General features: G+C 44.1%; 1 protein-coding gene across 3 annotated transcripts in view; it reads right to left on the bottom strand.

Annotated features, from left to right (window-relative positions):
• The window catches only part of BEGAIN (brain enriched guanylate kinase associated), a 124,850-nt gene that overhangs the window by 84,807 nt on the left and 18,578 nt on the right, over positions 1-21,465 (bottom strand). For all 3 annotated transcript variants that reach the window (XM_075615067.1, XM_075615068.1, XM_075615069.1), the window contains exon 2: positions 10,561-10,589. In XM_075615067.1, the coding sequence (XP_075471182.1) occupies positions 10,561-10,589 (29 nt within the window). The remainder of the gene's footprint in view (positions 1-10,560; positions 10,590-21,465) is intronic.

The following is a 21,465-nucleotide window of genomic DNA, read 5'->3' as shown; positions in this document are numbered from 1 at the left end:
TGTCTGTAACTGTTACATACGCCCATAACATATATTGTCTGTAACTGTCCGTGAAATGTCTGTAAATACAATATATAACCTCTGTTCATTTAAGATAACCATGTACTGTCATCATAACTCTGTGCCCATTACTTACTTGAAAACGAGAGGTAACGCTCAATGTATTACTTCCTGGTAAAACATTTTTATAAATTTATATTCACTAGAGAAGAAAAAGCACTTTCAATTCATAAGATTAGACTGTGATATGATTCTCTTTTTAACCGGATTCGAGGAAAAAAGGTTTGAAAAGAATACATTATATGAAATGCGAAGATCAGGGACATTTAAGCACGCAACTTCCTGCTCATGGTGACTGGGCCTCATTTTGTTTGGTTAGCTAGGCTGATGTCATCAAACCTTGAGTGCTTAAGAGGAAAACAAGGTTTGCATGAAAGTATATTTTTTATTTATATAGTGCTTCACAAAAGATGTTTGGTCTTTTCAGTGCTGAGAACAAAAATATTGCCCCCACTATAGGAAACTCAATTCAATTTTTTGCTGTGACCAGTGTAAATTTAGTAGAAGTAGGCCAAGCGACTATTGTGTTGACCTTGCCCTTGAGGTTGTTGGGGGTAAAGGATCCTTGAGCAGGGGGAATGGTGCGGGGAGTGTTGGAGGAAAATATTCTATCCTGATAACCTTGTCCCCCGTAGTGTGCAATATATTATTTGTCAACATCTTTTCCTAATCACGACAGAATAGAAAATGTTATTTGTGTAAAAGGTGTATGCGAACATGTAGGCAGCAAACCAAAGTTCGAAGTCCAAACCCTTGCTGGAAATGTATTGCTCTGAATAATAGAATAATCAGTCCGAGTTTTGTCTTCTTACATTGAGAGCCTCCAGAGTAAATTCCTTTAGTGCAGGAGTGGCCCACTCCAGTCAAGGGACACCAACAGGTCAGGTTTTAAGGATATCCCTGCTTCAGCACAGGTGGCTCAATGAGTGGCTCAGTCGTTGACTCTGAGCCATCTATGCTGAAGCAGGGATATCCTTAAAACCTGACCTGGGGACACTTGAGCACTGGAGTTGGCCACTCCGGATGTAGTGGCTACATCCTCGGGCACCCAAAGGGTTACACATGCTAAATTGTTTGGCTACTCAAGGACAAAATGTGTCGATTTAAAAATAGTCTATTTTTTTTCCATTATAATGGCAATAAAAATAATAGGTTCAAATTACAACATGAATAATACAAGTTTTCTGAATGAAGCAACAATGGCTTCCAATGGGATTTGTAGTTTGAATGAAACTACAATTCTTGTAGTCATAGTTTTATTTCCACCACATTAGCCCTCGTTTTGTTGATTTCCCTTTTGGGAAGGCATATATACGGTAGCAAAACAATTTAATTCCTCTTGAGAAAGCAAGTAGCACAATGTCCACTGGCTGTCTGATCTCGCCTTTTAGTTCCTCTGTTTGTGTTTTTTTATTGTATTTATTCATTCAGGTTACTTATGCTTGAGAAACACAAAGAACTGATATTAACTTAACAACGCTATCTTAATTTATCATTGGCTTTCAATGTGTTTTTAATGCAATACTAAAAATGTCGATGTATAGAAACTTATTCTGAAATCTGTGGTAGCTGTGATGAAAGTTGTCAGCAAGATGGGACTTTTTTTTATAGCCAACATTGGCTTGTATATAGTGCAAAATGCAAACTTTACCACAAAAAAGGTTGAATTCGACTTGAATATATTTCTGCTGTCATGTCATTTTAATCAGTATCTGAACCTTAGAAGTGCAACAACCCTCCACCATGCAGCACAGATAAAGAACAATAATGAGCACGTTGAAATGTCTAAGACAGGTCAACAAACCTGCCGAACTCCATAAATCGCCCAGCATACCGTGCTTCGACTGCAACAAAGGATTCTGGGTAATGACATGCAAATGAGCACTTTTGGGTTGGTGTCCACTCTAACGTGGCATAAGCTTACAGGGATCCATGTTAAAGTGGGTAAGAAGCAAAAAGTGACACATTGAATACCCATTTACATGGCATTACCCAGAAACCTTTGCTCTAGTGGAAGCACCATATGCAGTGTAATTATGGGATAAGGCAAGTCTGGGGACCTGTCTCAGACCTGTGAACGGGCTCACAAGTGTTCTATATCATTGCTGTGCGTAATAGTAAATGCAGCCATAGCGGCACTGTATATATTTTACTAACACAGTATTTGCCACTAATTTATCTCATTAGAGAATGCAACATTGCTAAATATCCCGAAAGACTAATATAACAACGTTGTAAGCCAGGGGGGGGGGCTCAACTCCAGTCCTCAAGAACCCCCTAACAGGTCAGGTTTCAAGGATATCCCAACTTCAGCACTGGTGGCTCAATCAGTGTGGGTTAGTCTTTGACTGAGTCACTGATTGAGCCACCTGTGCTGAAACTGGGATATCCTTAAAACCTGACCCGTTGGGGGGGTCTCAAAGACTTTGAGTTGAGCCCCCCTGTTACAAGCACTCCCCAAAATGTACTTAATAGCATTCATTTACCAGCCTTAAAAAAGAAAGCTGAACCAGTAACTAGTTTCTTGTAGACCAAAACAAACCACAATGGCGTCCAAGGAATAGTAATGACCACGCCAGACTGACATGCTTCCCATGAGATGTACAGTACTATGTATTATTGTGTCTTCTAAGTGTTCCTCCATACAAGAGGTAAAGCAAACGTGGAGCAATGTGAGACGTGGTTATATCCAAATAGAACCCACCCCACAAGCCCCAGAGACTATAATAATATTGTATTCACACTCGACAAGATACATGTGACAGGGTTTTCAAGGTAATCCTTTTACATTCCCTCTTCAAGGGAGATTTCAACGTCACTTTAACTGCATTTTAAACTCCACATTATTTAACGCCATTTTTTTTTTACAATTATCGAGCAGATTGTATGACGATCAAAATGTTAGTGACGCATCCGATATTTGTGAGTTTAAGCAACAGTCAAAGCCCGGCGTTTAAAAAAACAAAAATAGGTTGGAAACAAGGGGTCTCCGGAGCTGAACTGCATTCATTTCTGATTCCAGATATACTAACCTCAGAAGGTGCTGCTGGTATCTCTCTTCAGTTTAAATATCCCGGTCACGCGGGCCAATAGGAAGCCGCGTCGGATGACGTCATGCTTCCTATTGGTCCGCGGGACATTTAAAGCCCCATTACGAGAACCCCGGCAGCCGGAGCTGCTACCCGCACCCACTTCCGAGGTAAGTATCTCGGGAAGCGAAGTATCTTGGGAAGCAGGGGTCCTCAGGGTTGAAATTAATGCGGTTTCACTCCGGAGACCCCCTGCTCCAGACCTCCATTTTCTTTTTAAATGCCGCGCTTGGACTGTTCCTAAAAAAAAAATGCATGTATTCTTTTCTTTCTTTTCTTTTTTTACCGGGTGAGATAATTTGAAGAATTTAGTGACTATAGCCCTTTATAGGATAGTACTTATTTTGAAGGTTCCATGGAAACACATTGTACTAAGCATCACAAACGGCTTTTTCTGAGCATGTTCATGGAAATCTCATTCTAAATTGCGCTTGTGTGCACCTATCTACTAACCTGAAATGTCCCAATCCTGGGACCCAGAACTGGTCTGAGCTTGGCATTACAATGCCAATGGTGTGTACTAAAAAAAAGAATGTTTCTATGCCAAAATAAGTAGAAAGTGCGTCAGAATCGTCAGCCATGTTCAACCTCGCATAAACCCTAAAATGTCTGTATTTCATGGGGCACAGATCTTTCCTTATATACTGTAGCTTAAAAAATGTATTCTTTTCACAGCGTGGCTATTATAAATGATATTACAGTAATAAGTTATATTTACTAACACTAGTTAGAATTATGTGTATTTTTTATGTTTTCATTTATATTGTAATAATCGGGGTTTCAACATGGCACAATGCGTCCGAACGCATTTAAAACAACAAATGATGCATCATGTATGAAGACTTTGTACATATAATGCACATTTTCTGAAAGTTTGTACATCTTATTAGCATTACAATCTTGACACACAAACACTAAAACATAATCTTAAAGAAGCAATCCGAGAGGTTTTTTTTTTCATTTTTCTTCTTTTTTCATTTTTTAATACAGGTTTGAAGCAGGGGGTCTCCAGACTGCTTGAATTGCCTCTTTAATACATACATTGTTTCAGCAGTTTGACAGAGTGTTCTCCTCTTTCCGTAAGTGCTGTGCTAGAGAGGCGCTTTGTAATTCCAGCATTTATTTGGTAAGCTCGAAACATTTGTAATACTTGTCATAGTTAAACACTGCGCAAGCATTATTTATTTATTTATTTATTTATAAAATATTTTACCAGGAAGTAATACAGTGAGAGTTACCTCTCATTTTCAGGTATGTCCTGGGCACAGAGTTAAGACAAATAATACATGTTTACAAATACAGTTATATAATGAGCAGGGTATACATTATTACACATCCCTTCTGCATTCAGCCACTTAAGAACAAGCCTTACACTTACAGTGTGTATTGTAAAGAACGGCTTTACATATATTAAATATAAACATGGAACAAAATGCTAAATTGTTATATACAAACAGTGCATCTTGGAATGTATCTGTGACTGAAGCCTATCCCTCCCCCCTGAGCAGTATGCGATTTATGACTTAAGCGCAGCGGTGCGAAATCTTTTCTACTCGCCCCCCCTCCCCACCCCCCCATCTGCTTCCCTCCCTGCTCGCGACCCCCCTCCCTTACCTTCTCTTCAGCTCCGCAGGGTCACGTGACGCCGTGTTGCCATGGCAACGCGTCGTCGAAGAGAAGGTAAGTGAAGTTGCAGAGGCCTCACACAATAATTTAAATGCCTTGGGGGAAGAGCGCAGGGCCCCTGCAACCACCCGCGCCTCCCCTGAAGAATCTTGCGCTCCCCCTGGGGGGGGGTGACCCCCAGTTTGCGCACCCCTGACTCAAGGTGTTAAATGGTCCCTGAATGTTAGTTATGTAAGAGTATGTGTGTGTGTGTATGTATGTTACTTACACACACATACACATACACACACACACATACTCTTACATCACTAACATTCATGGACCATTTAACACCTTGAGTCAGGGGTGCGCAAACTGGGGGTCACGCCCCCCAGGGGGGGGAGATTTTTCTAGGGGGGTGCGGGCGGTTGCAGAGGCCCCGCGCTCTCCCCCAAGGCATTTAAATTAAATGCCGGGGAACGCGTGAGGCCCCTGCAATCTATTACTTACCAAGATTCAGACGGCTGTTGACGCATCGCCATGGCAACGCAGTGTCAAATGACGCAGCGGGATCACGTGATGTTCATGACCCCGCGGCGTCATTTGACAGCGGGAAATTAGGTAAGGGGGGCGCGAGCACCAGGGGCATCAGGCAGGGGGGATGGGGGGCACAGCTGCAAACGTTTGCGCACCCCTGCCTTAAGTCATAAATGGCATACTGCATATGGGGGAGGGATAAGCTTCAGTCAGATACATTCCAGGATACACTGTTTTAAATTAAAAACCTTTTTTGCTTTATCTATTGTAACATCGCCGGAAGAAGAGATCAGTGGATCTCGAAAGCTCGCACAAATAAAAGAATTTCGTTAGCCACAGAACAGTATTGTCTATTCATTTATATATATCTATATATATCTATATATATCTATATATATCTATATATTTTTTTTTATATCCATATATATATATATCCACCCCGATACTATTACAGTAACATATTAATGCTCTGAGGTAAAGCCAGTGTTCAGATTTGTTTGGCATCCTTTGGATAGTCTTGTTAAATGGTAAAATCAGTCAGTTTTTTTTAAATGTTCCTCTCATCCCTTCTCCTTGAGTGTATGAAAAGGGAATTAAATATATGTATTTATGTTTATTTATATAGCATCACCAATGTATGCAGGGCTTTACAGAGTTATAATAAAGACAGTACACGCAGATACAATAAAAAGTTACGCTTTAAACCGTAATTTAAGTCATGGGAATTAGCGAGTCTCTGCCATATAAAGTTTACAAACTAAATTGGATAATGGGTGAGTTACAGAATACAATAGGACAGGGGTCTCCGACCCTACTGTAAGGAAAGCTACTTCTGATCAATTAAATTATCCCAAGCTACTAAAACAATACCCCGACATACACAATACACCAACAAAAAAAACACACATACATAATACTCCCACAACCCCCCCATACACCATGCCCCCACAATACACACAGAATACCCCAATGATAAATTCACACACACACACAAAATACCCACACAATACATACACACACAAAATACCCCCACAGTACACACAAATACATACACAACCAAATTACTTCCACAATACAAAGACACAAAATAACCCCAGAATGCACACACACACACATAAAATACTCCTACAATACACACACACACACACCACACACACACACACACACACACACACACACACACACACACACACACACACACACACACACACACACACACACACACACACACACACACACACACACAATACCCCCACAATACATACACACACACACACACACACACACACAATATCCCCACAATATACAGACACACACACACTACCCCTACAATACCCCCTACAAAGACTATCCCCAAAGTACACACACTTTGGGGGGGGGGGGCCTCTGGTACTGCACCGGTCCCACGCGCAGATGCAGAAGTTGGGCCCAACCTTTGGTTAGACCCAATTTCATGCAGGGACCCGCAAGAAAGAGAGGCCCATCTGGCAGCTGTACTCAGACTTCCAGCGCACTGACAGCCCCTCCCCCCCCCCCCCCCCCACATTTGGAAAGGGAACTGGCAATTGTGGGGAGCAGGGATTTCCACACGTAGGAAGCCAAAAGTGAAAACTGTTTGAGACATGGGAGTGATGTAGACCAATGGTGCTCAACCCTAGTCCTCAAGACGCCCCAACAGGTCAGGTTTTAAGGATATCCCAGATTCGGCAAAGGAGGCTTTATCAGTGGCTCAGTCTTTGAGCCACCTGTGCTGAAGCTGGGATATCCTATAACCTGACTGGTTGGCGAGTCTTGAGGACTGTAGTTGAGCACTGCTGATGTAGACACAAACGGAGCAGAGACAGCCTATAGCAGAACGTGAGGGACGAGAATGGGAGAAGCCTGAAGGCAGTAGTTCTCAACAAGCTGCATGTGTTTGGATGGAGGGCCAGTCTCAGTGGAATAGGCAGAATAAAAAGGTTTGGGCTTTGGAGAAATAAAGGCTAGAAGCACATGAGTCCTAAATATGGGGTGGAGCGATTTCTAAATGTGTAATTATTGACTAAAAGTCATAACTAATCCCCCACTTTAAATGTTACCAGTATAAACAAATAGCACTTAGTGACACTCAGGAATTGTCATGGCACAGTCATTACTCATGATTATTGTATATATGACAATTAAGTAAAGTACGTTTGAATTACCTTCAGAAAACACATACCTGCACTCATTGGTTTGTTATCTTTACTGTAGCTTGCATGGTTTTTGTCATTTTCTTTATTTACCATGACCTATTGTGCCTGGTTTGCTACTGCTACTAGTTAAAGTGTTGCTAAATGGTCCTTTACATTTTAATAATTTATACAATACTGTATAGTATATGTACGATAGACTGAGGTGACTTCAGTCATGGCATAAATTCTAAAATTCCAGTTACAAAAGGCGCTTCAGCGCTGAATCCCATCAGTATGTAGATATAATAAACAGATAAGCAGGACTGGTTAGGGGGGTAGATAGACTGATAAATGTAGTAAACTCCCCAGATGGACCAATAATCCCTGAAGGGTAAGGTATGTGGCTTGAAAAACGCCAACCAAACCCTCATTGGGATGGTTCCTGGACTCATAATAGGTACTCTCAAATAATAAGAAAAGTACTCACAGAAACCCCTTGATCTGAAGTCCTGACAGGCATACAGCCCAATGTAGAGATGCTGGTCTAGAAAAACAAAAAGAAATACTGGCGCACAGCCAAGAGTGGGTCCCAAACAAATTGAGTTTAAAAAATATCCTTTATTAATCCATCTAAAAAGGTGGAGGTAAACACCCACCTACGCGTTTCGTGTTAAAAAAACACGCAATAAAGTGATAAAGTGTTTTTTAACACGAAACGCGTAGGAGGGTGTTTACCTCCACCTTTTTAGATGGATTAATAAAGGATATTTTTTAAACTCAATTTGTTTGGAACCCACTCTTGGCTGTGCGCCAGTATCTCCTTTTGTTTTTCTAGATGGCATAAATTCTGTCTAGTAAGCTCAGTATAATATTGTCAACCCCCACTCCACCCCCAAACTATAATAGAAAACATGCTAGCTGTTGCGATAATTAAATGATGTTGAAGCCTTTGAAGACGTCTCCTTCCAACCCTAATGTAGTGCCCTTTATGATCCTGGATCATTGCATTGTAAAGATATGATGACATCAAAAAATATCATCTTCATCAGTTCACTTAGTTTTGCTCAGTGACTAACACCATATAGATAACACCACACCTGCCTGTAACAACCTCAAGTATGTTCCCTATGATGTGCTGGAGTCACAGGATACTACTTCCTGTTCACTGTTGAATTGAGATTACATTCTAAATAAACTAAAAGAAGTGAGAATGTGAGCAGCAGAAAGCTATCAGTTCTACATCAGAAGCTCATGATAAGGTGGCCTCTGTTACAATGAGAAGAATAAGAAACACAGTATCTTGTCAATATTTGAGTATTATGCTAAGGTGACGCATGACCAAAAGAATACAGTATATTGTACACATTTGATTGGTGTATTTATCAAGTGAAAAGGGTGTTATTAGAAAAAATAGGGCAAACTGCTTCAAAAGTACTAATTTCCTCAATCATTACTCTGTGTAACAATTTACTTCGGTGTTTTAATTATTTGATTTTGAGATGTTCTGAAGCCCAATAATTAAAATGAAGGCATATTATTGTAAATAAAGTGCTAATTTAATACTTTTAAGTTGGAAGTTACTGTGTTCTTTTTTTTTATTGCTAGATACAAAAAAGGTGCTGTAAACGTACATTTGCTTGTGATACAATCGTCTGTGTTTTTTTGTTTTTTTTACTTTCTGAGGTTTATATTTGGTCATGTTTAAGGAACATTTTAAATAAAAAATATATAAAAGAAAGGATTGCTAAGAAAACAGATTGTTACACCCAGATGTTAAGCATCTGATAATCGTCCTGGATGATAAAGGTTTGACTTGTTGGTCAATCTTACAAATCCAATTAAATCTAAACATAAACATTCTGAAATGTGAATTTGTATTTGTTTCCGTTTCATTTCTTAAAGTATTCACTTTATGTTGAGAGAGAGAGAGGAGAATATGGGAAGAAAAAAATGACAACATAATAAAAAAAAATAGAGGAAAAATCTCTGTGATTGAACATAACATAGGAAACCACAGTATCGTTGTGGTCATGAATGTGCACAAACAATGCAAAGCAATGGTCAATTGGGACTGTTATCCCTGAATTCACAACTGTGTAGTGATCTTCAATGAGCTCAGCTGTGTTTGCTTTACCATTCAGAAAATGCACTGTCTGACGTTTCATTAAAAGATTGCAAAGCCTTTATCTATTTTCTGTCACTACACCCTTTTTTTGTAAATAGCAGTGTACTTATATGTGTTTGGTGTTACAAACTGCATAACCAACACACTGAACAGGAGATCTGCATTAAATGCTCTGCTTTATAAATGGGTTCTGGGTTTTCACCATTTATGTCAGTCCTTCATACCCTAAAGAAGTTGGATTAAGGAAATATAATGGCACATTTCTAAGTCACCTAGGAAATCCCAGTCATTTGTGAGATGATGTAAATAAATGGTGCATTGTGAAAGCTTGCCATGCATGTCTTGAATAGATACAAATTCAACAGTGTCTGTTTATAAGGTAATTAGAAGCAGAGAAGCAGTACCCTGAAAACCGATTTACTCGGCAATGCCCTGAAATCGACAAATGAGTAAAGGACAACAGTACAGAATGCTAAGAAACCTCAAACTGTTACAGTACAATATGACACAGTTGCACACAAAGAGACATATAGATGCTGCTCTCCAGAATACAAAACAGACAACATATGCCAGCAACACAGCACCAGGAGCACACAGACCACACAATCAGATGTTTAAAGTCAGGATTCTTCAGGTTTAGCATGCTGTTGCTCTTTGTTTTACAATAAAATCAAACAGAACGTGGTTTGAAACAGAATGGAAGGAGGCTAAATATATTTAGTGTCACAATATACAATGCAGAATTGAAAGGATTTCTCCTGCAAGAAAATCTGTGTGGAGGAAGCTTGTCTGCAGAGCAGAATTAAAAGCAAAAACAACACATTCATTTCCATTCCCCTTGGTCTTTAAATTCTACAGTTCAGCTGTAATGCAATGTAGCGTTTTGTGCAAATCACCCCAGTAAATATGTTTGTCTAAATTGTCTGCTGCACGCAGGGTGCTCTGAAATGCAGCATATAGTATCTTCAAATGTAAATAAACTGACACTTACCTTATTTTCTCCATATCTGCTGCAGAGGCCTAGAAGAAATCAAACAGGAGGGTCATGTGAATGAGCTAAACGCTTTCACTCTTCAGATTTATGCATAGTTCAAGCCTTATTGATGGTTTTAAGCAGGTGTCTACAAAACGACACTAAACGAAATCACATCTGCATTAGCAGAGACTAACATTGACCGATTAACTGAGAAATAATGCAGCCCTCTGCAGAAACACTGTACACCCAGGAGCCACAGTCATCAGAATGACTCAGTTGTAGAGCTGAGACAGAAAATGAAAAAAAGCAAGTAACAGGTTTTGTGCCTGCTGGATTTCACAGAGAAAAGTTGAAACATCTTGCTGCCTTGCTCATCTGCAGCACTGTGCTAAGAAAGCTGATATACATCATATAAATCATGGAGATGGATTGATGGAGATTAATCATTAGAATTACTATTTACACACCGCAAATCTAATTGTGGCTAGAAAAATGACATTCGTAACATTTTTGTGAGCATGTATATAACCTAACGCCCTGTACAGTATTATAACTGACGTGAACACACAGATTAGTAGCTTTAAATAAATGACCATTATGGGAGGTGACTTGGTTTTAACCCTTGTGCTGCCAGCCCGGCAGAGGTTCCAAGGAGGGAAGAATGCAGAAGAATATAAAAGTCTGGGAGGAACATTGCGGGGCGTAGAAAGGAAACATGGAATGTGAACATACTGATTAGCAGAGCGCCCGGAGAGAGGGAGCGTTAGTGGGAATAATAGGGGCAGAATTTAATAGACCAGGGGTGGTCAACTCCAGTCCTCCAGGTCCACCAACGGGTCAGGTATTAGGGGTATCCCTGCTTCAGCACAAGGGGCTCAATCAGTGGCTCAGTGGCCCCCTGTGCTGAAGCAGGGATATCCTTAACACCTGGCTTGTTGGGGGCCCTTGAGGACTGGAGTTGGCCACCACTATCATTGACCATTCCATACCTGGAATAACAAATACGTCAATACAAAAACACAACACACCCACACCTGTACATTATTAGGCCATGTTAGGGCACATGTACAGAGGGCTTTGCATACCTAGGTTACCTCAGATGATTATTAGTGAAAAAACACTGATTTGTTCTAATTTAGGAAGAACTAAGGCCCCTTGTCAATATGGTGAGATGCGAGGTAAGGCACACTGAACAAGATGCACGTCCAGATGCTGAATAGGGAGGTAAGAGATGTAAAGACGGGAAGTGGATGGAATGAGGATGCGGAATGGATATTTCAGTTCTGTCACCTTAAAACGGAAAGGATATATTTTCAATATACAGAAAGCCCTGTACATTTTTTTAATTTTTTTTTAATACTGCTAAATTAATTTCACTGATGGCAACAGCCAAAACAAATGTTACAGAAGTGCCTTATAAATACAACAACGGCATCAAGGGGGTTATCCATTAAACTGCGAATGTGAGGATCATGGAGCTATCACACGGAAACTACACAATCGCAGTTTAATGAATAGCCCCCTAAAACTAACTTTTATTGTCCCATTCGCTGGGTGCAGCCAAGACATATAGGCACTTATTATTATTATTATTATCATTGTTTAGCGGATGTCATGGGAAGAACCCACTGTGCGTTTAGGGATATATTTGGGAATGAGGACTGAGATGTAAGGGGGGGGGGGCAGTGTGGTTCAGAGCATAGTAGATCCGAACTAGGGTTTTACATTTGATTGTAGAGGATATGGGAAGCCAGGGTAGGTACTATTTTGCATAGGAGCACAGCATATGTGGAGCGGTGAATGTAGATGAGTCTGGCAGCAGCATTTTGGATGGATTGGAGTTGGGACAGGTGGACGAGAGGATTGCCAACTAGGAGAAGGTTACAGTATTGATGGCAGGACAGGATGACTGAGTGAATTAGGATTTTAGTTGCGTCATGAGTGAGAAAAAGGCGTGTCCTAGCAATATTTCAGAAGTGGAGACGGCAGGACTTAGTGAGAGAGTGGATGTGAAGAATGAGCCTCAGGCACCAAAAGTGACAGCAATGTCGACAGCTCGGATTCAGACGATAAAAAAATGGTGGGGAGAAAAAACACTGCTACCCCTAAAGACCGCAAATTCCACACACAGGCAGCAGCCGAGAAAGTTGAAGGAAGTTGAGGCAAGTTCTTCCAGTGAGGAAGAATGGTACCTCATGTACAGTAAGCGAAAAAGAGAAGTAGCTTCAGAAGGCTACGAATGTGAAGCATTGACACCGGACAACAAGAAATGAAAAACTAAAATGCTAAACACCTTTCCCAAGGTTAATAAGAAGGCGAGAAAAAGAAGGGGGATATCTACAAATGCTTGGCCACTACAGTGTCCCACAGATTCATGGGTGACTAACGTCTCACCACTGCAGGGCAGGAGAGGCTGAGAGTGGCAGAGAGCTCTCAGGGATAGATCCTCTGCCTGCGGACACCATGAGCTTGGGGGAGGAGCCTGCTCTTGGTACTGGATCGTTGGGGGCGAGTCCTAACAGGGAGAGATGCCCAGGGAACAATCCGAGCACTGCAGCCAAGGAGGATGTTAGCTACATCTCCCCTTTGAATCCCTGTGAGGGATCCAGTGCATACTGAGGCATTACGAATCGGGAGATAGAGGCCCCATCTTCAAAAGGCAAGGAGTGGCCAGGAGGCTACCAGCAATCTGTACTTTGTTCTGGTGAACTGCTGGGGAGGTATCCAAGGACAGGGGGTATTTCATGGACTGTTCATAGCTCAACTTCAGCCCTCACAAAGGACTAAAAGAGCCCAAGATCACTTAGCTGAGCCAGCATCCTGGAGGACTAGTTTGTTCTTTAGTACTTTTGCCCCTTTTATGTATCTTTCCCTGATTGTAAATCCAACAATCTGTGTTATCTGTGTTCTAATCCCTTATGATAAACCCAAAGTTTATTTTCTCCCAAGACTGGCTAGTGATAACGTTTTTGGGGCCTCCACAGTTATTAGAACACATTAAGCATACTAATCTGGAACATTTACACTAGCAACGTTTGCATGGAGCGCTAACGGAAATAATGGGCAGAACAAGAATGAGTTTGCACTCCAACGGTTCTCACAGATATGTGTGTAATCCTCTTCATTTTTATCCTATCCTCCCATTTCTACACCTTGTTGATGTGGAACGTTTCCCCACGAGTGTTTCTCTGGGTCAAAAGTTTAAAGACAGGCAATGGTATATAAAATATCACCATTTTAAAAACTACCACGTCATCTAACTATAGTTAGTAAGTCAGTAACTATAGTTACCTTGAGTTAACTCAAGTCAATTTTGTAGGTAAATGTATTCAAAATTACTGTGCATTTTTGACAACCAGTACCACTGGACGTCCTTTATCAACCAGTACCCCTGGAGTACATTTATCAACCATTACCACTGGACGTCCTTTATCAACCAGTACCACTTGTAAGGAATCCGCACCTGGCTTTGATTCTAGCCTTGCAGACCTCTGCAGTTACAAAGGATTCCTCTGGCAATCAATGGCACATGTGCTGCCTCTCATTGCAGGTTCTGCCCTGTGCTCCATCATTGGAGGAATGCTCACACACCCTCCCCTTGTGATTGGATCTCCGCCCTTTATATGTTGGGATTTGGCTCTGAATCAGAGCCGAGCATAATCCTTTTCTGGACGTTACTGTCTCTGCCATAAGCCGCCTGGCTTGTCTCCTTGTGTACTAACCTCTCTAGTTCTCATCTCTAGTTCCTGAGTATCTGGAGGCCTGCTGCTAGTTCCACAGAGAGGCCTGTTCCTGACTCCTGTGCTGAAGCAGTGTTTAGCCAGCATTGGTTCCTGGTACAAGCTGCATTCTCCCCTAGTAGAGGTTACCCTTTGTTTCCTGAGGCCTGCTTCTATTCTCCACGCAGAGGCCTGCTTTGGACTTCTGTGCTGAAGCGCAGGTGTTCCCCGATGCTGCCCTGCGGTGTACTTCGGCCAGCCTGCTGTCTCCCCCTCCTGAGACCGGCGTCATGGGCCGAGCCCACTCCTCGCACAGAGGCCACTCCCGCGCTCACGCTCCTAAGCTGAAGCAGGGAACTCCTGACTACCTGTTGCCGAACTCCTGCTTGAATAACGACGATGCTGCCTTCTCCACTCCTGACCCTGCTACGTACGACTACAAACTGCGCACTTCGGATCAGTCTGCACGGACTAAGGTCGGTAATTATATAACCCCACCTCAGCCCCGCGGTCCGGTCCCGGTTTGTGGCGAGCACAATCGTAACACCACTGGAGTACCTTTATCAACCAGTACCACTGGAGGCTGAACTTTATCAACCAGTACCACTGGAGGCTGACCTTTATCAACCAGTGCCACTGAAGCATGACCTTTATCAACCAGTACCACTGGAGGACCTTTATCAACCAGTACTACTGGAGTACTTTTATCAACCAGTACCACAGAAGCATGACCTTTATCAACCTGTACTACTGGAGTACTTTTATCAACCAGTACCACTGGAGGACCTTTATCAACCAGTACTACTTGATTACTTTTATCAACCAGTACCACTGGAGTACTTTTATCAACCAGTACCACTGGCGGACCTTTAACAACCAGAAATACTGGAGGACCTTCATCAACCAGTACCACTGGAGGACCTTTATCAATCAGTACCACTGGAGTACTTTTATCAACCAGTACCACTGGAGGACCTTTATCAACCAGTACCACTGGAGGAAAAAAGTTTAGCAGTACAAATTTCTGCCTCAAGATTTGCAATAGAAACCATTCCTTTCTCCATAGCTCTAGTAATGATTTACCTGTAAGAGCAAATGACTATTTTGTGTCTTAAAGCTTAGCATCGCTTAGTAACTGCCCCTATTTGTCCCTGTTTTGGTTCATAAAAATATAATGGCTTAGCTGAAAAGGCTTTGTAATTTGAAACTGTCAGCGATGGAATTGTGCACAGAAGCTATTTTACATAAAATCCCCCATTCATATCCCAAATACAATGGACAATATTATCCCATATTCATAAAATCCCTGAAATGTCAGAGCTTGTCTCAGCAAAGATTCGGCATAAAACTATTACAGTAAAAAACAGCAAACTGATATTGTGAGGCAGTTACTGAAAGGCCCCTATTCTGTGTACTAAGAAATGAATACGCCATACTTATCTAACATTTGAATAGCTCAGAGTTTCAGAGCTAAAAAAACAGCTGCAGGAATATATATTTATAAGCTTTTAAGCACATGCATTTCACCAAGGTATTCATTTCCATAAACTTCCTCTTAGTTTGAAGAAGATGCATTTCAAAACTTGCCATGTCTATCTTTGTATACTGTATATATAATAATATAATAACTTTGTTTGATATATCACTTTTCTCCCAATGGTGTAGCCAGGAGGCTACCAGCAATCTGTACTTTGTTCTGGTGAACTGCTGGGGAGGTATCCAAGGACAGGGGGTATTTCATGGACTGTTTTAAAGCTCAACTTCAGCCCTCACAAAGGACTAAAAGAGTCCAGGATCACTTAGCTGAGCCAGCATCCTGGGAGGACTAGTTTGTTTTTTTAGTACTTTTGCCCCTTTTATGTATCTTTCCCTGATTGTAAATCCAACAATCTGTGTTATCTGTGTTCTAATCCCTTATGATAAACCCAAAGTTTATTTTCTCCCAAGACTGGCTAGTGATGACGTTTTTGGGGCCTCCACAGTTATTAGAACACATTAAGCATACTAATCTGGTACATTTACACTAGCAACGTTTGCATGGAGCGCTAATGGAAATAATGGGCAGAACAAGAAGGGGTTTGCACTCCAACGGTTCTCACAGATATGTGTGTAATCCTCTTCATTTTTATCCTATCCTCCCATTTCTGCACCTTGTTGATGTGGAACTTTTCCCCACGAGTGTTTCTCTGGGTCAAAAGTTTAAAGCCAGGCAATGGTATGTAACCCTGCTCCCCCCCCCCCCGACTCTGCGGTGGTGTCTAGGGTGCATGAGGGCAGATTACGTGCGTCGTGGTGGTGCATACCTGTGAGTAACAGGAGGGCCTGAGCTTCCCGCGATGTTATTGGGGAGCCAGGACCAGGCTTCTGGGGTGGTAGCCTCCATGATCTCTTAGTGGTGCAGCGCCTCCATCTTCTATACTCCCAGGAATATGGGACAGGACCTGTATAGAAGAACCCCTTCGGTCCCAGGGTAATAGCTTCCAACTCACACACAGTCTTTGGTACAAAGGATAGTCTCTTTATTGGCAGATCAGCGACTCCCAAATGTAGTGGCGTCCAGCAGCCGCAACAACAACAGCAAAGCCTTGCTAATTGCTCCGCTCTCCTCCACACAGATAATTCCTCCTCTCCTTCCCTCCAAGTCTCTCCTCTGACAGGATGGTCTGGGCTGGGGTTTCAATACCCCGCGGCCCACCTCCGAGGTTATCCTTGCGTTGGGGATTGGATTCTCCGCATCACCCCAGGCAGGGGGATGAGGGGCATTGGTCCACCAGGTCTATAATGCTATCAGCTCTACTCAAAGTGGCTGAGTCTCTCCACTCCTCTCTCTGCTCCTCCACGGCTGCACAGGTGAGACCGCCTGTCTCCTCCAACTCCTTGGACCGATCCGCAGGACTCTCTCTCAGACAGACCCACGGCAGACTCGTCACTTACAGGAGTTGGCTGCTAAATATAGAGCTAGCCCCACCTTTCGTGATTTCAGCAGAACCTCCCCTCTTGCTCACGCCTGCAGCAGAGTCCAGGCCTGCACCTACCACTCAGGGCAGGGCTATGAAGGGGGAAAACCCATGATGATTACTGGTGCCTGATCTTAACAGGACTTACCACAGTAGAAGGGAGATAGGTATAGTCTGTGCTGTTTACAGGGGGCTACACTCTCCCTATGGTGGAATCCAATGGTCCCCACTTGGACCTAATTTTAGCAGACCCATCCTGCGGCGAACCACCTGGGAAACAGCACACATAAACATTGTCATAATACATGGCATAATGAGGTAGTTCAGTACAAGTACAACAGAGTACTCCCAACATGGAGAACCCTACAGATAATGCTTTGGGTCAGGCTTTCTTACCCGCCGTCCATTATGATCCGTGACGGTCACAGCGAACGATTGGACCGGCCCATGCTCAGGCCTGTATGTAACACCGTGCATGTAGATACATCTACCTATGCTCCATATGCGTACTAATTCGCTAATCTTATCCTCATTATGATTCCCTCCCTGACCGAACTTGATCCGAAGGTATTGAGCCAACTGTCTCGGTTCTCTTCAATTTCCCTCATCATGGGCTCAGGCACATAAGGATACTCATACCCGTGGGACTGCCGGTATCTAACGACTATGGCCCGGTCAGCTCGACTTAGTTTGGTGAGTTTGCGGTGCCCTGCCCTGCTCGGCAGTACCCAAAATACAGGCTCTTCTGGAGCTACTTCATCGTACAAAACACTGGGGCCTCGAGGCACAACAAGTTTCTGTTCTATCTCCCGGAACCAGTGATCTAACTCATCCTCCACCTCCTGCGGAGTAAAAGAACCAGCCGCCCACCAATGGTCTACTACATTATTCTTAATTAATAAGAACCGTGTACGGTCCATCCCCTCGTGGTATCCGGTGAACAAAGGCACCCACCATTTGTCACGGTGTTCGTACTCTGCGGAATCACTAGTGCGGTCTACATCAGACTCTACCTGAGATGATACACCGGACGTATCCGCATCAGTACGTACCCGCATCAGCGAGCAATCTCTCCTCCCCATGGCATTATAATACGAAGTAGGGTTTATTTTGTGCACCACTTTGCTGGTAGACCCAGCCTCTACTAGAGTGTGAGACCCACGGGCCCTCCCTCTAGCTGCAGGAGAAAACGGCACAGGGTTAGGCACAGGTATAACACTTGAATACGGTATCTCCCCATCAGACCCTTCATCACTCAACTCCCAATCCCGCAAGTCATTGGAGTATTTGGGGTATTTACATAACTTATCCCGGTGGCACCACTTGTGACAGGGCAGGGGCAGTGGACGGGGCAGTGGAGCTATGGGCCGGGGCTGGGGGAACGTCCATATCATTGTCCAGCAAGCGGGTGATACCACACCCAATGAACATTTTCTTAGAGGCACTCTCCGCCATACTTCTGACTTCTCCGGAGGGGCCTCGACTCTGTAGGGTAGCCAGGGCAATGGCTGAGTCTATGCTTCGAGAGGAGAACACCCCTCCAGGCCTTCTCTTTCCAGTGGAACCGTAAACGAGGTAATCAGGATCGCCCGCAGAATCTCCACCCGCTCCGTGGTCACGCACCGGACGTGCGTCGAGGACCTGCAGGGGCGGTGGCGGAGCATCCGGTACACGGTCGAACAAGTAGGCCTCAAGCCTCTCTTTCTTGATCGCCGGGGTTGCGGTCTGCGCCTGGCGGGAGTAAGGGGGTGGTGGAGTCTCCTTACCGCTCCGCTGCTTATTGATGACATCGGGCTCTTCTAGGATCGTCTCAGTCTCCGTCTCCATTTCCGCCGCACTGGGAGTCACCACTGCGGTGGGACTCTTATGGGCCTCCGGCTGCACCATCGCTCACCATCGGATGGTGTCTGGACTTGTCTGCTCTCTCTTGATGCCTTTGAGGTGGCTCGCCGGTAGGCGCATCGCCACCGATATCACGCCAACCTCTTCCTCTGAGGAAATCACGATCGGTTCCTCCGCTAGGGAGTCACCTGGTTCTTCGGCGATACAACCAGTGGGTATAGGTACAAAGTAGTCTCGCTTTGGTACCTCCACTGCGGTCGCGCTCTTCTCTGTTGCCAGACAAAAGTGAAGCTCTTCGCTCAGGCTTCCGGTCCCTCCCTTCGCTGGGGAGGACTCTCCTGATTGGCTCTAATTGTGCTCCTCCCTCTGGTGGAATCCAAAGGTGGGATCTTTTCTTCTTCAGCGTGACGTGGCCTGGCTTTCTGACCAGTCACGGCACAGATGGGTGGGCTTTCGGCTTTCGCGCCGCTCCGCTCCCCGTGCAAAGAATCCGGGTTTGGCGCCAGATTATTACACATTTCCAGCCACATTCTCCTTATAGTCTCTATGCACGACGCACGTGCTTGCTCCAGGCTTGGTGGGAACCGCCATTTTAGATCACTTTTCTTGCTCCGTGGAGCACATGTAGGGACGGACGCCATCTTGGATGAGTCCTCCAAATGTCCATGTGCCCTATCCTCAGTGTCTAACGGGTATCTCGTACCTAAACACTGACTGACTTCCAACTGTGTGCTCTGCATTCTGTTTCTCACTAAATTGAGGTGGCTTTTACCCCAGGCTTAGCGGAACTCCTCTCCTCCATGCACTGTACTCGATGTCTACCATGCAAGTGCTCTGTGGTGCGTGTGTGTGGGTGATAGCTAGGGTACCTCTCTTCTAGGTACGGGCATCTCCTACTTTTGGCCACTCATAGCGCAGGCCCTGGGCCATGGTCCCTGGACTGGTTAACAGGCTGACCCCCCCCAGTTGCCTCACGCTACCTGCCTCAAGGGACTCGGTCAGCTCTAACTATTCACCCTTCCTACGCTACCTCCTATGGGTGCCCAAGGTGTACTGTGCGAGAGTCTGCGCTCCCCTGACTACCCTCGGCATATGCAATTGCGCCCATCCTTCTTGCATGGAGAGTGCATCTCACTCATACCGTTCCGCCTTGCTATAAGCCGGTCCTGTTCTGACCTATCTCTCAGCAGCGCCTCCAAATGTAACCCTGCTTCTCCCCCCCAGACACTATGGTGGTGTCTAGGGTGCATGAGGGCAGATTACATGCGTCGTGGTGGTGCATACCTGTGAGGAACAGGAGGGCCTGAGCTTCCCGCGATGTTATTGGGGAGCCAGGACCGGGATTCTGGGGTGGTAGCCTCCATGATCTCTTAGTGGTGCAGCGCCTCCATCTTCTATACTCCCAGGAATATGGCACACAGGACCTGTATAGAAAAACCCCTTCAGTCCCAGGGTAATAGCTTCCAACTAACACAGTCTTTGGTACAAAGGATAGTCTCTTTATTGGCAGATCAGCGACTCCCAAATATAGTGGCGTCCAGCAGCTGCAACAACAACAGCAAAGCCTTGCTAATTGCTCCGCTCTCCTCCACACAGATAATTCCTCCTCTCCTTCCCTCCAAGTCTCTCCTCCGACAGGATGGTCTGGGCTGGGGTTTCAATACCCCGCGGCCCACCTCTGAGGTTATCCTCGCGGTGGGATTGGATTCTCCCCATCACCCCAGGCAGGGGGTGAGGGGCATTGGTCCACCAGGTCTATAATTCTATCAGCTCTACTCAAAGTGGCTGAGTCTCTCCACTCCTCTCTCTGCTCCTTCACGGCTGCGCAGGGGAGACCGCCTGTCTCCTCCAACTCCTTGGACCGATCCGCAGGACTCTCTCTCAGACAGACCCACGGCAGACTCGTCACTTACAGGAGTTGGCTGCTAAATATAGAGCTAGCCCCACCTCTCGTGATGTCAGCAGAACCTCCCCTCTTGCTCACGCCTGCAGCAGAGTCCAGGCCTGCACCTACCACTCAGGGCAGGACTATGAAGGGGGAAAACCCATTATGATTACTGGTGCCTGATCTTAACAGGACTTACCACAGTAGAAGGGAGATAGGTATAGCCTGTGCTGTTTACAGGGGGCTACAGGTATATAAAATATCACCATTTTAAAAACTACCACGTCATCTAACTATAGTTAGTAAGTCAGTAACTATAGTTACCTTGAGTTAACTCAAGTCAATTTTGTAGGTAAATGTTTTCAAAATTACTGTGCATTTTTGACAACCAGTACCACTGAACGTCCTTTATCAACCAGTACCACTGGAGTACCTTTATCAACCAGTACCACTGGAGTACCTTTATCAACAAGTACCACTGGAGGCTTACCTTTATCAACCAGTACTACTGAAGGAT

This window comes from Ascaphus truei, chromosome 9 (assembly GCF_040206685.1).
Source record: "Ascaphus truei isolate aAscTru1 chromosome 9, aAscTru1.hap1, whole genome shotgun sequence".
NCBI classification, from domain to species: domain Eukaryota; kingdom Metazoa; phylum Chordata; class Amphibia; order Anura; family Ascaphidae; genus Ascaphus; species Ascaphus truei.
Note: the sequence above shows the minus strand (reverse complement) of the source record. Positions and strands in the feature narration are given on the sequence as shown.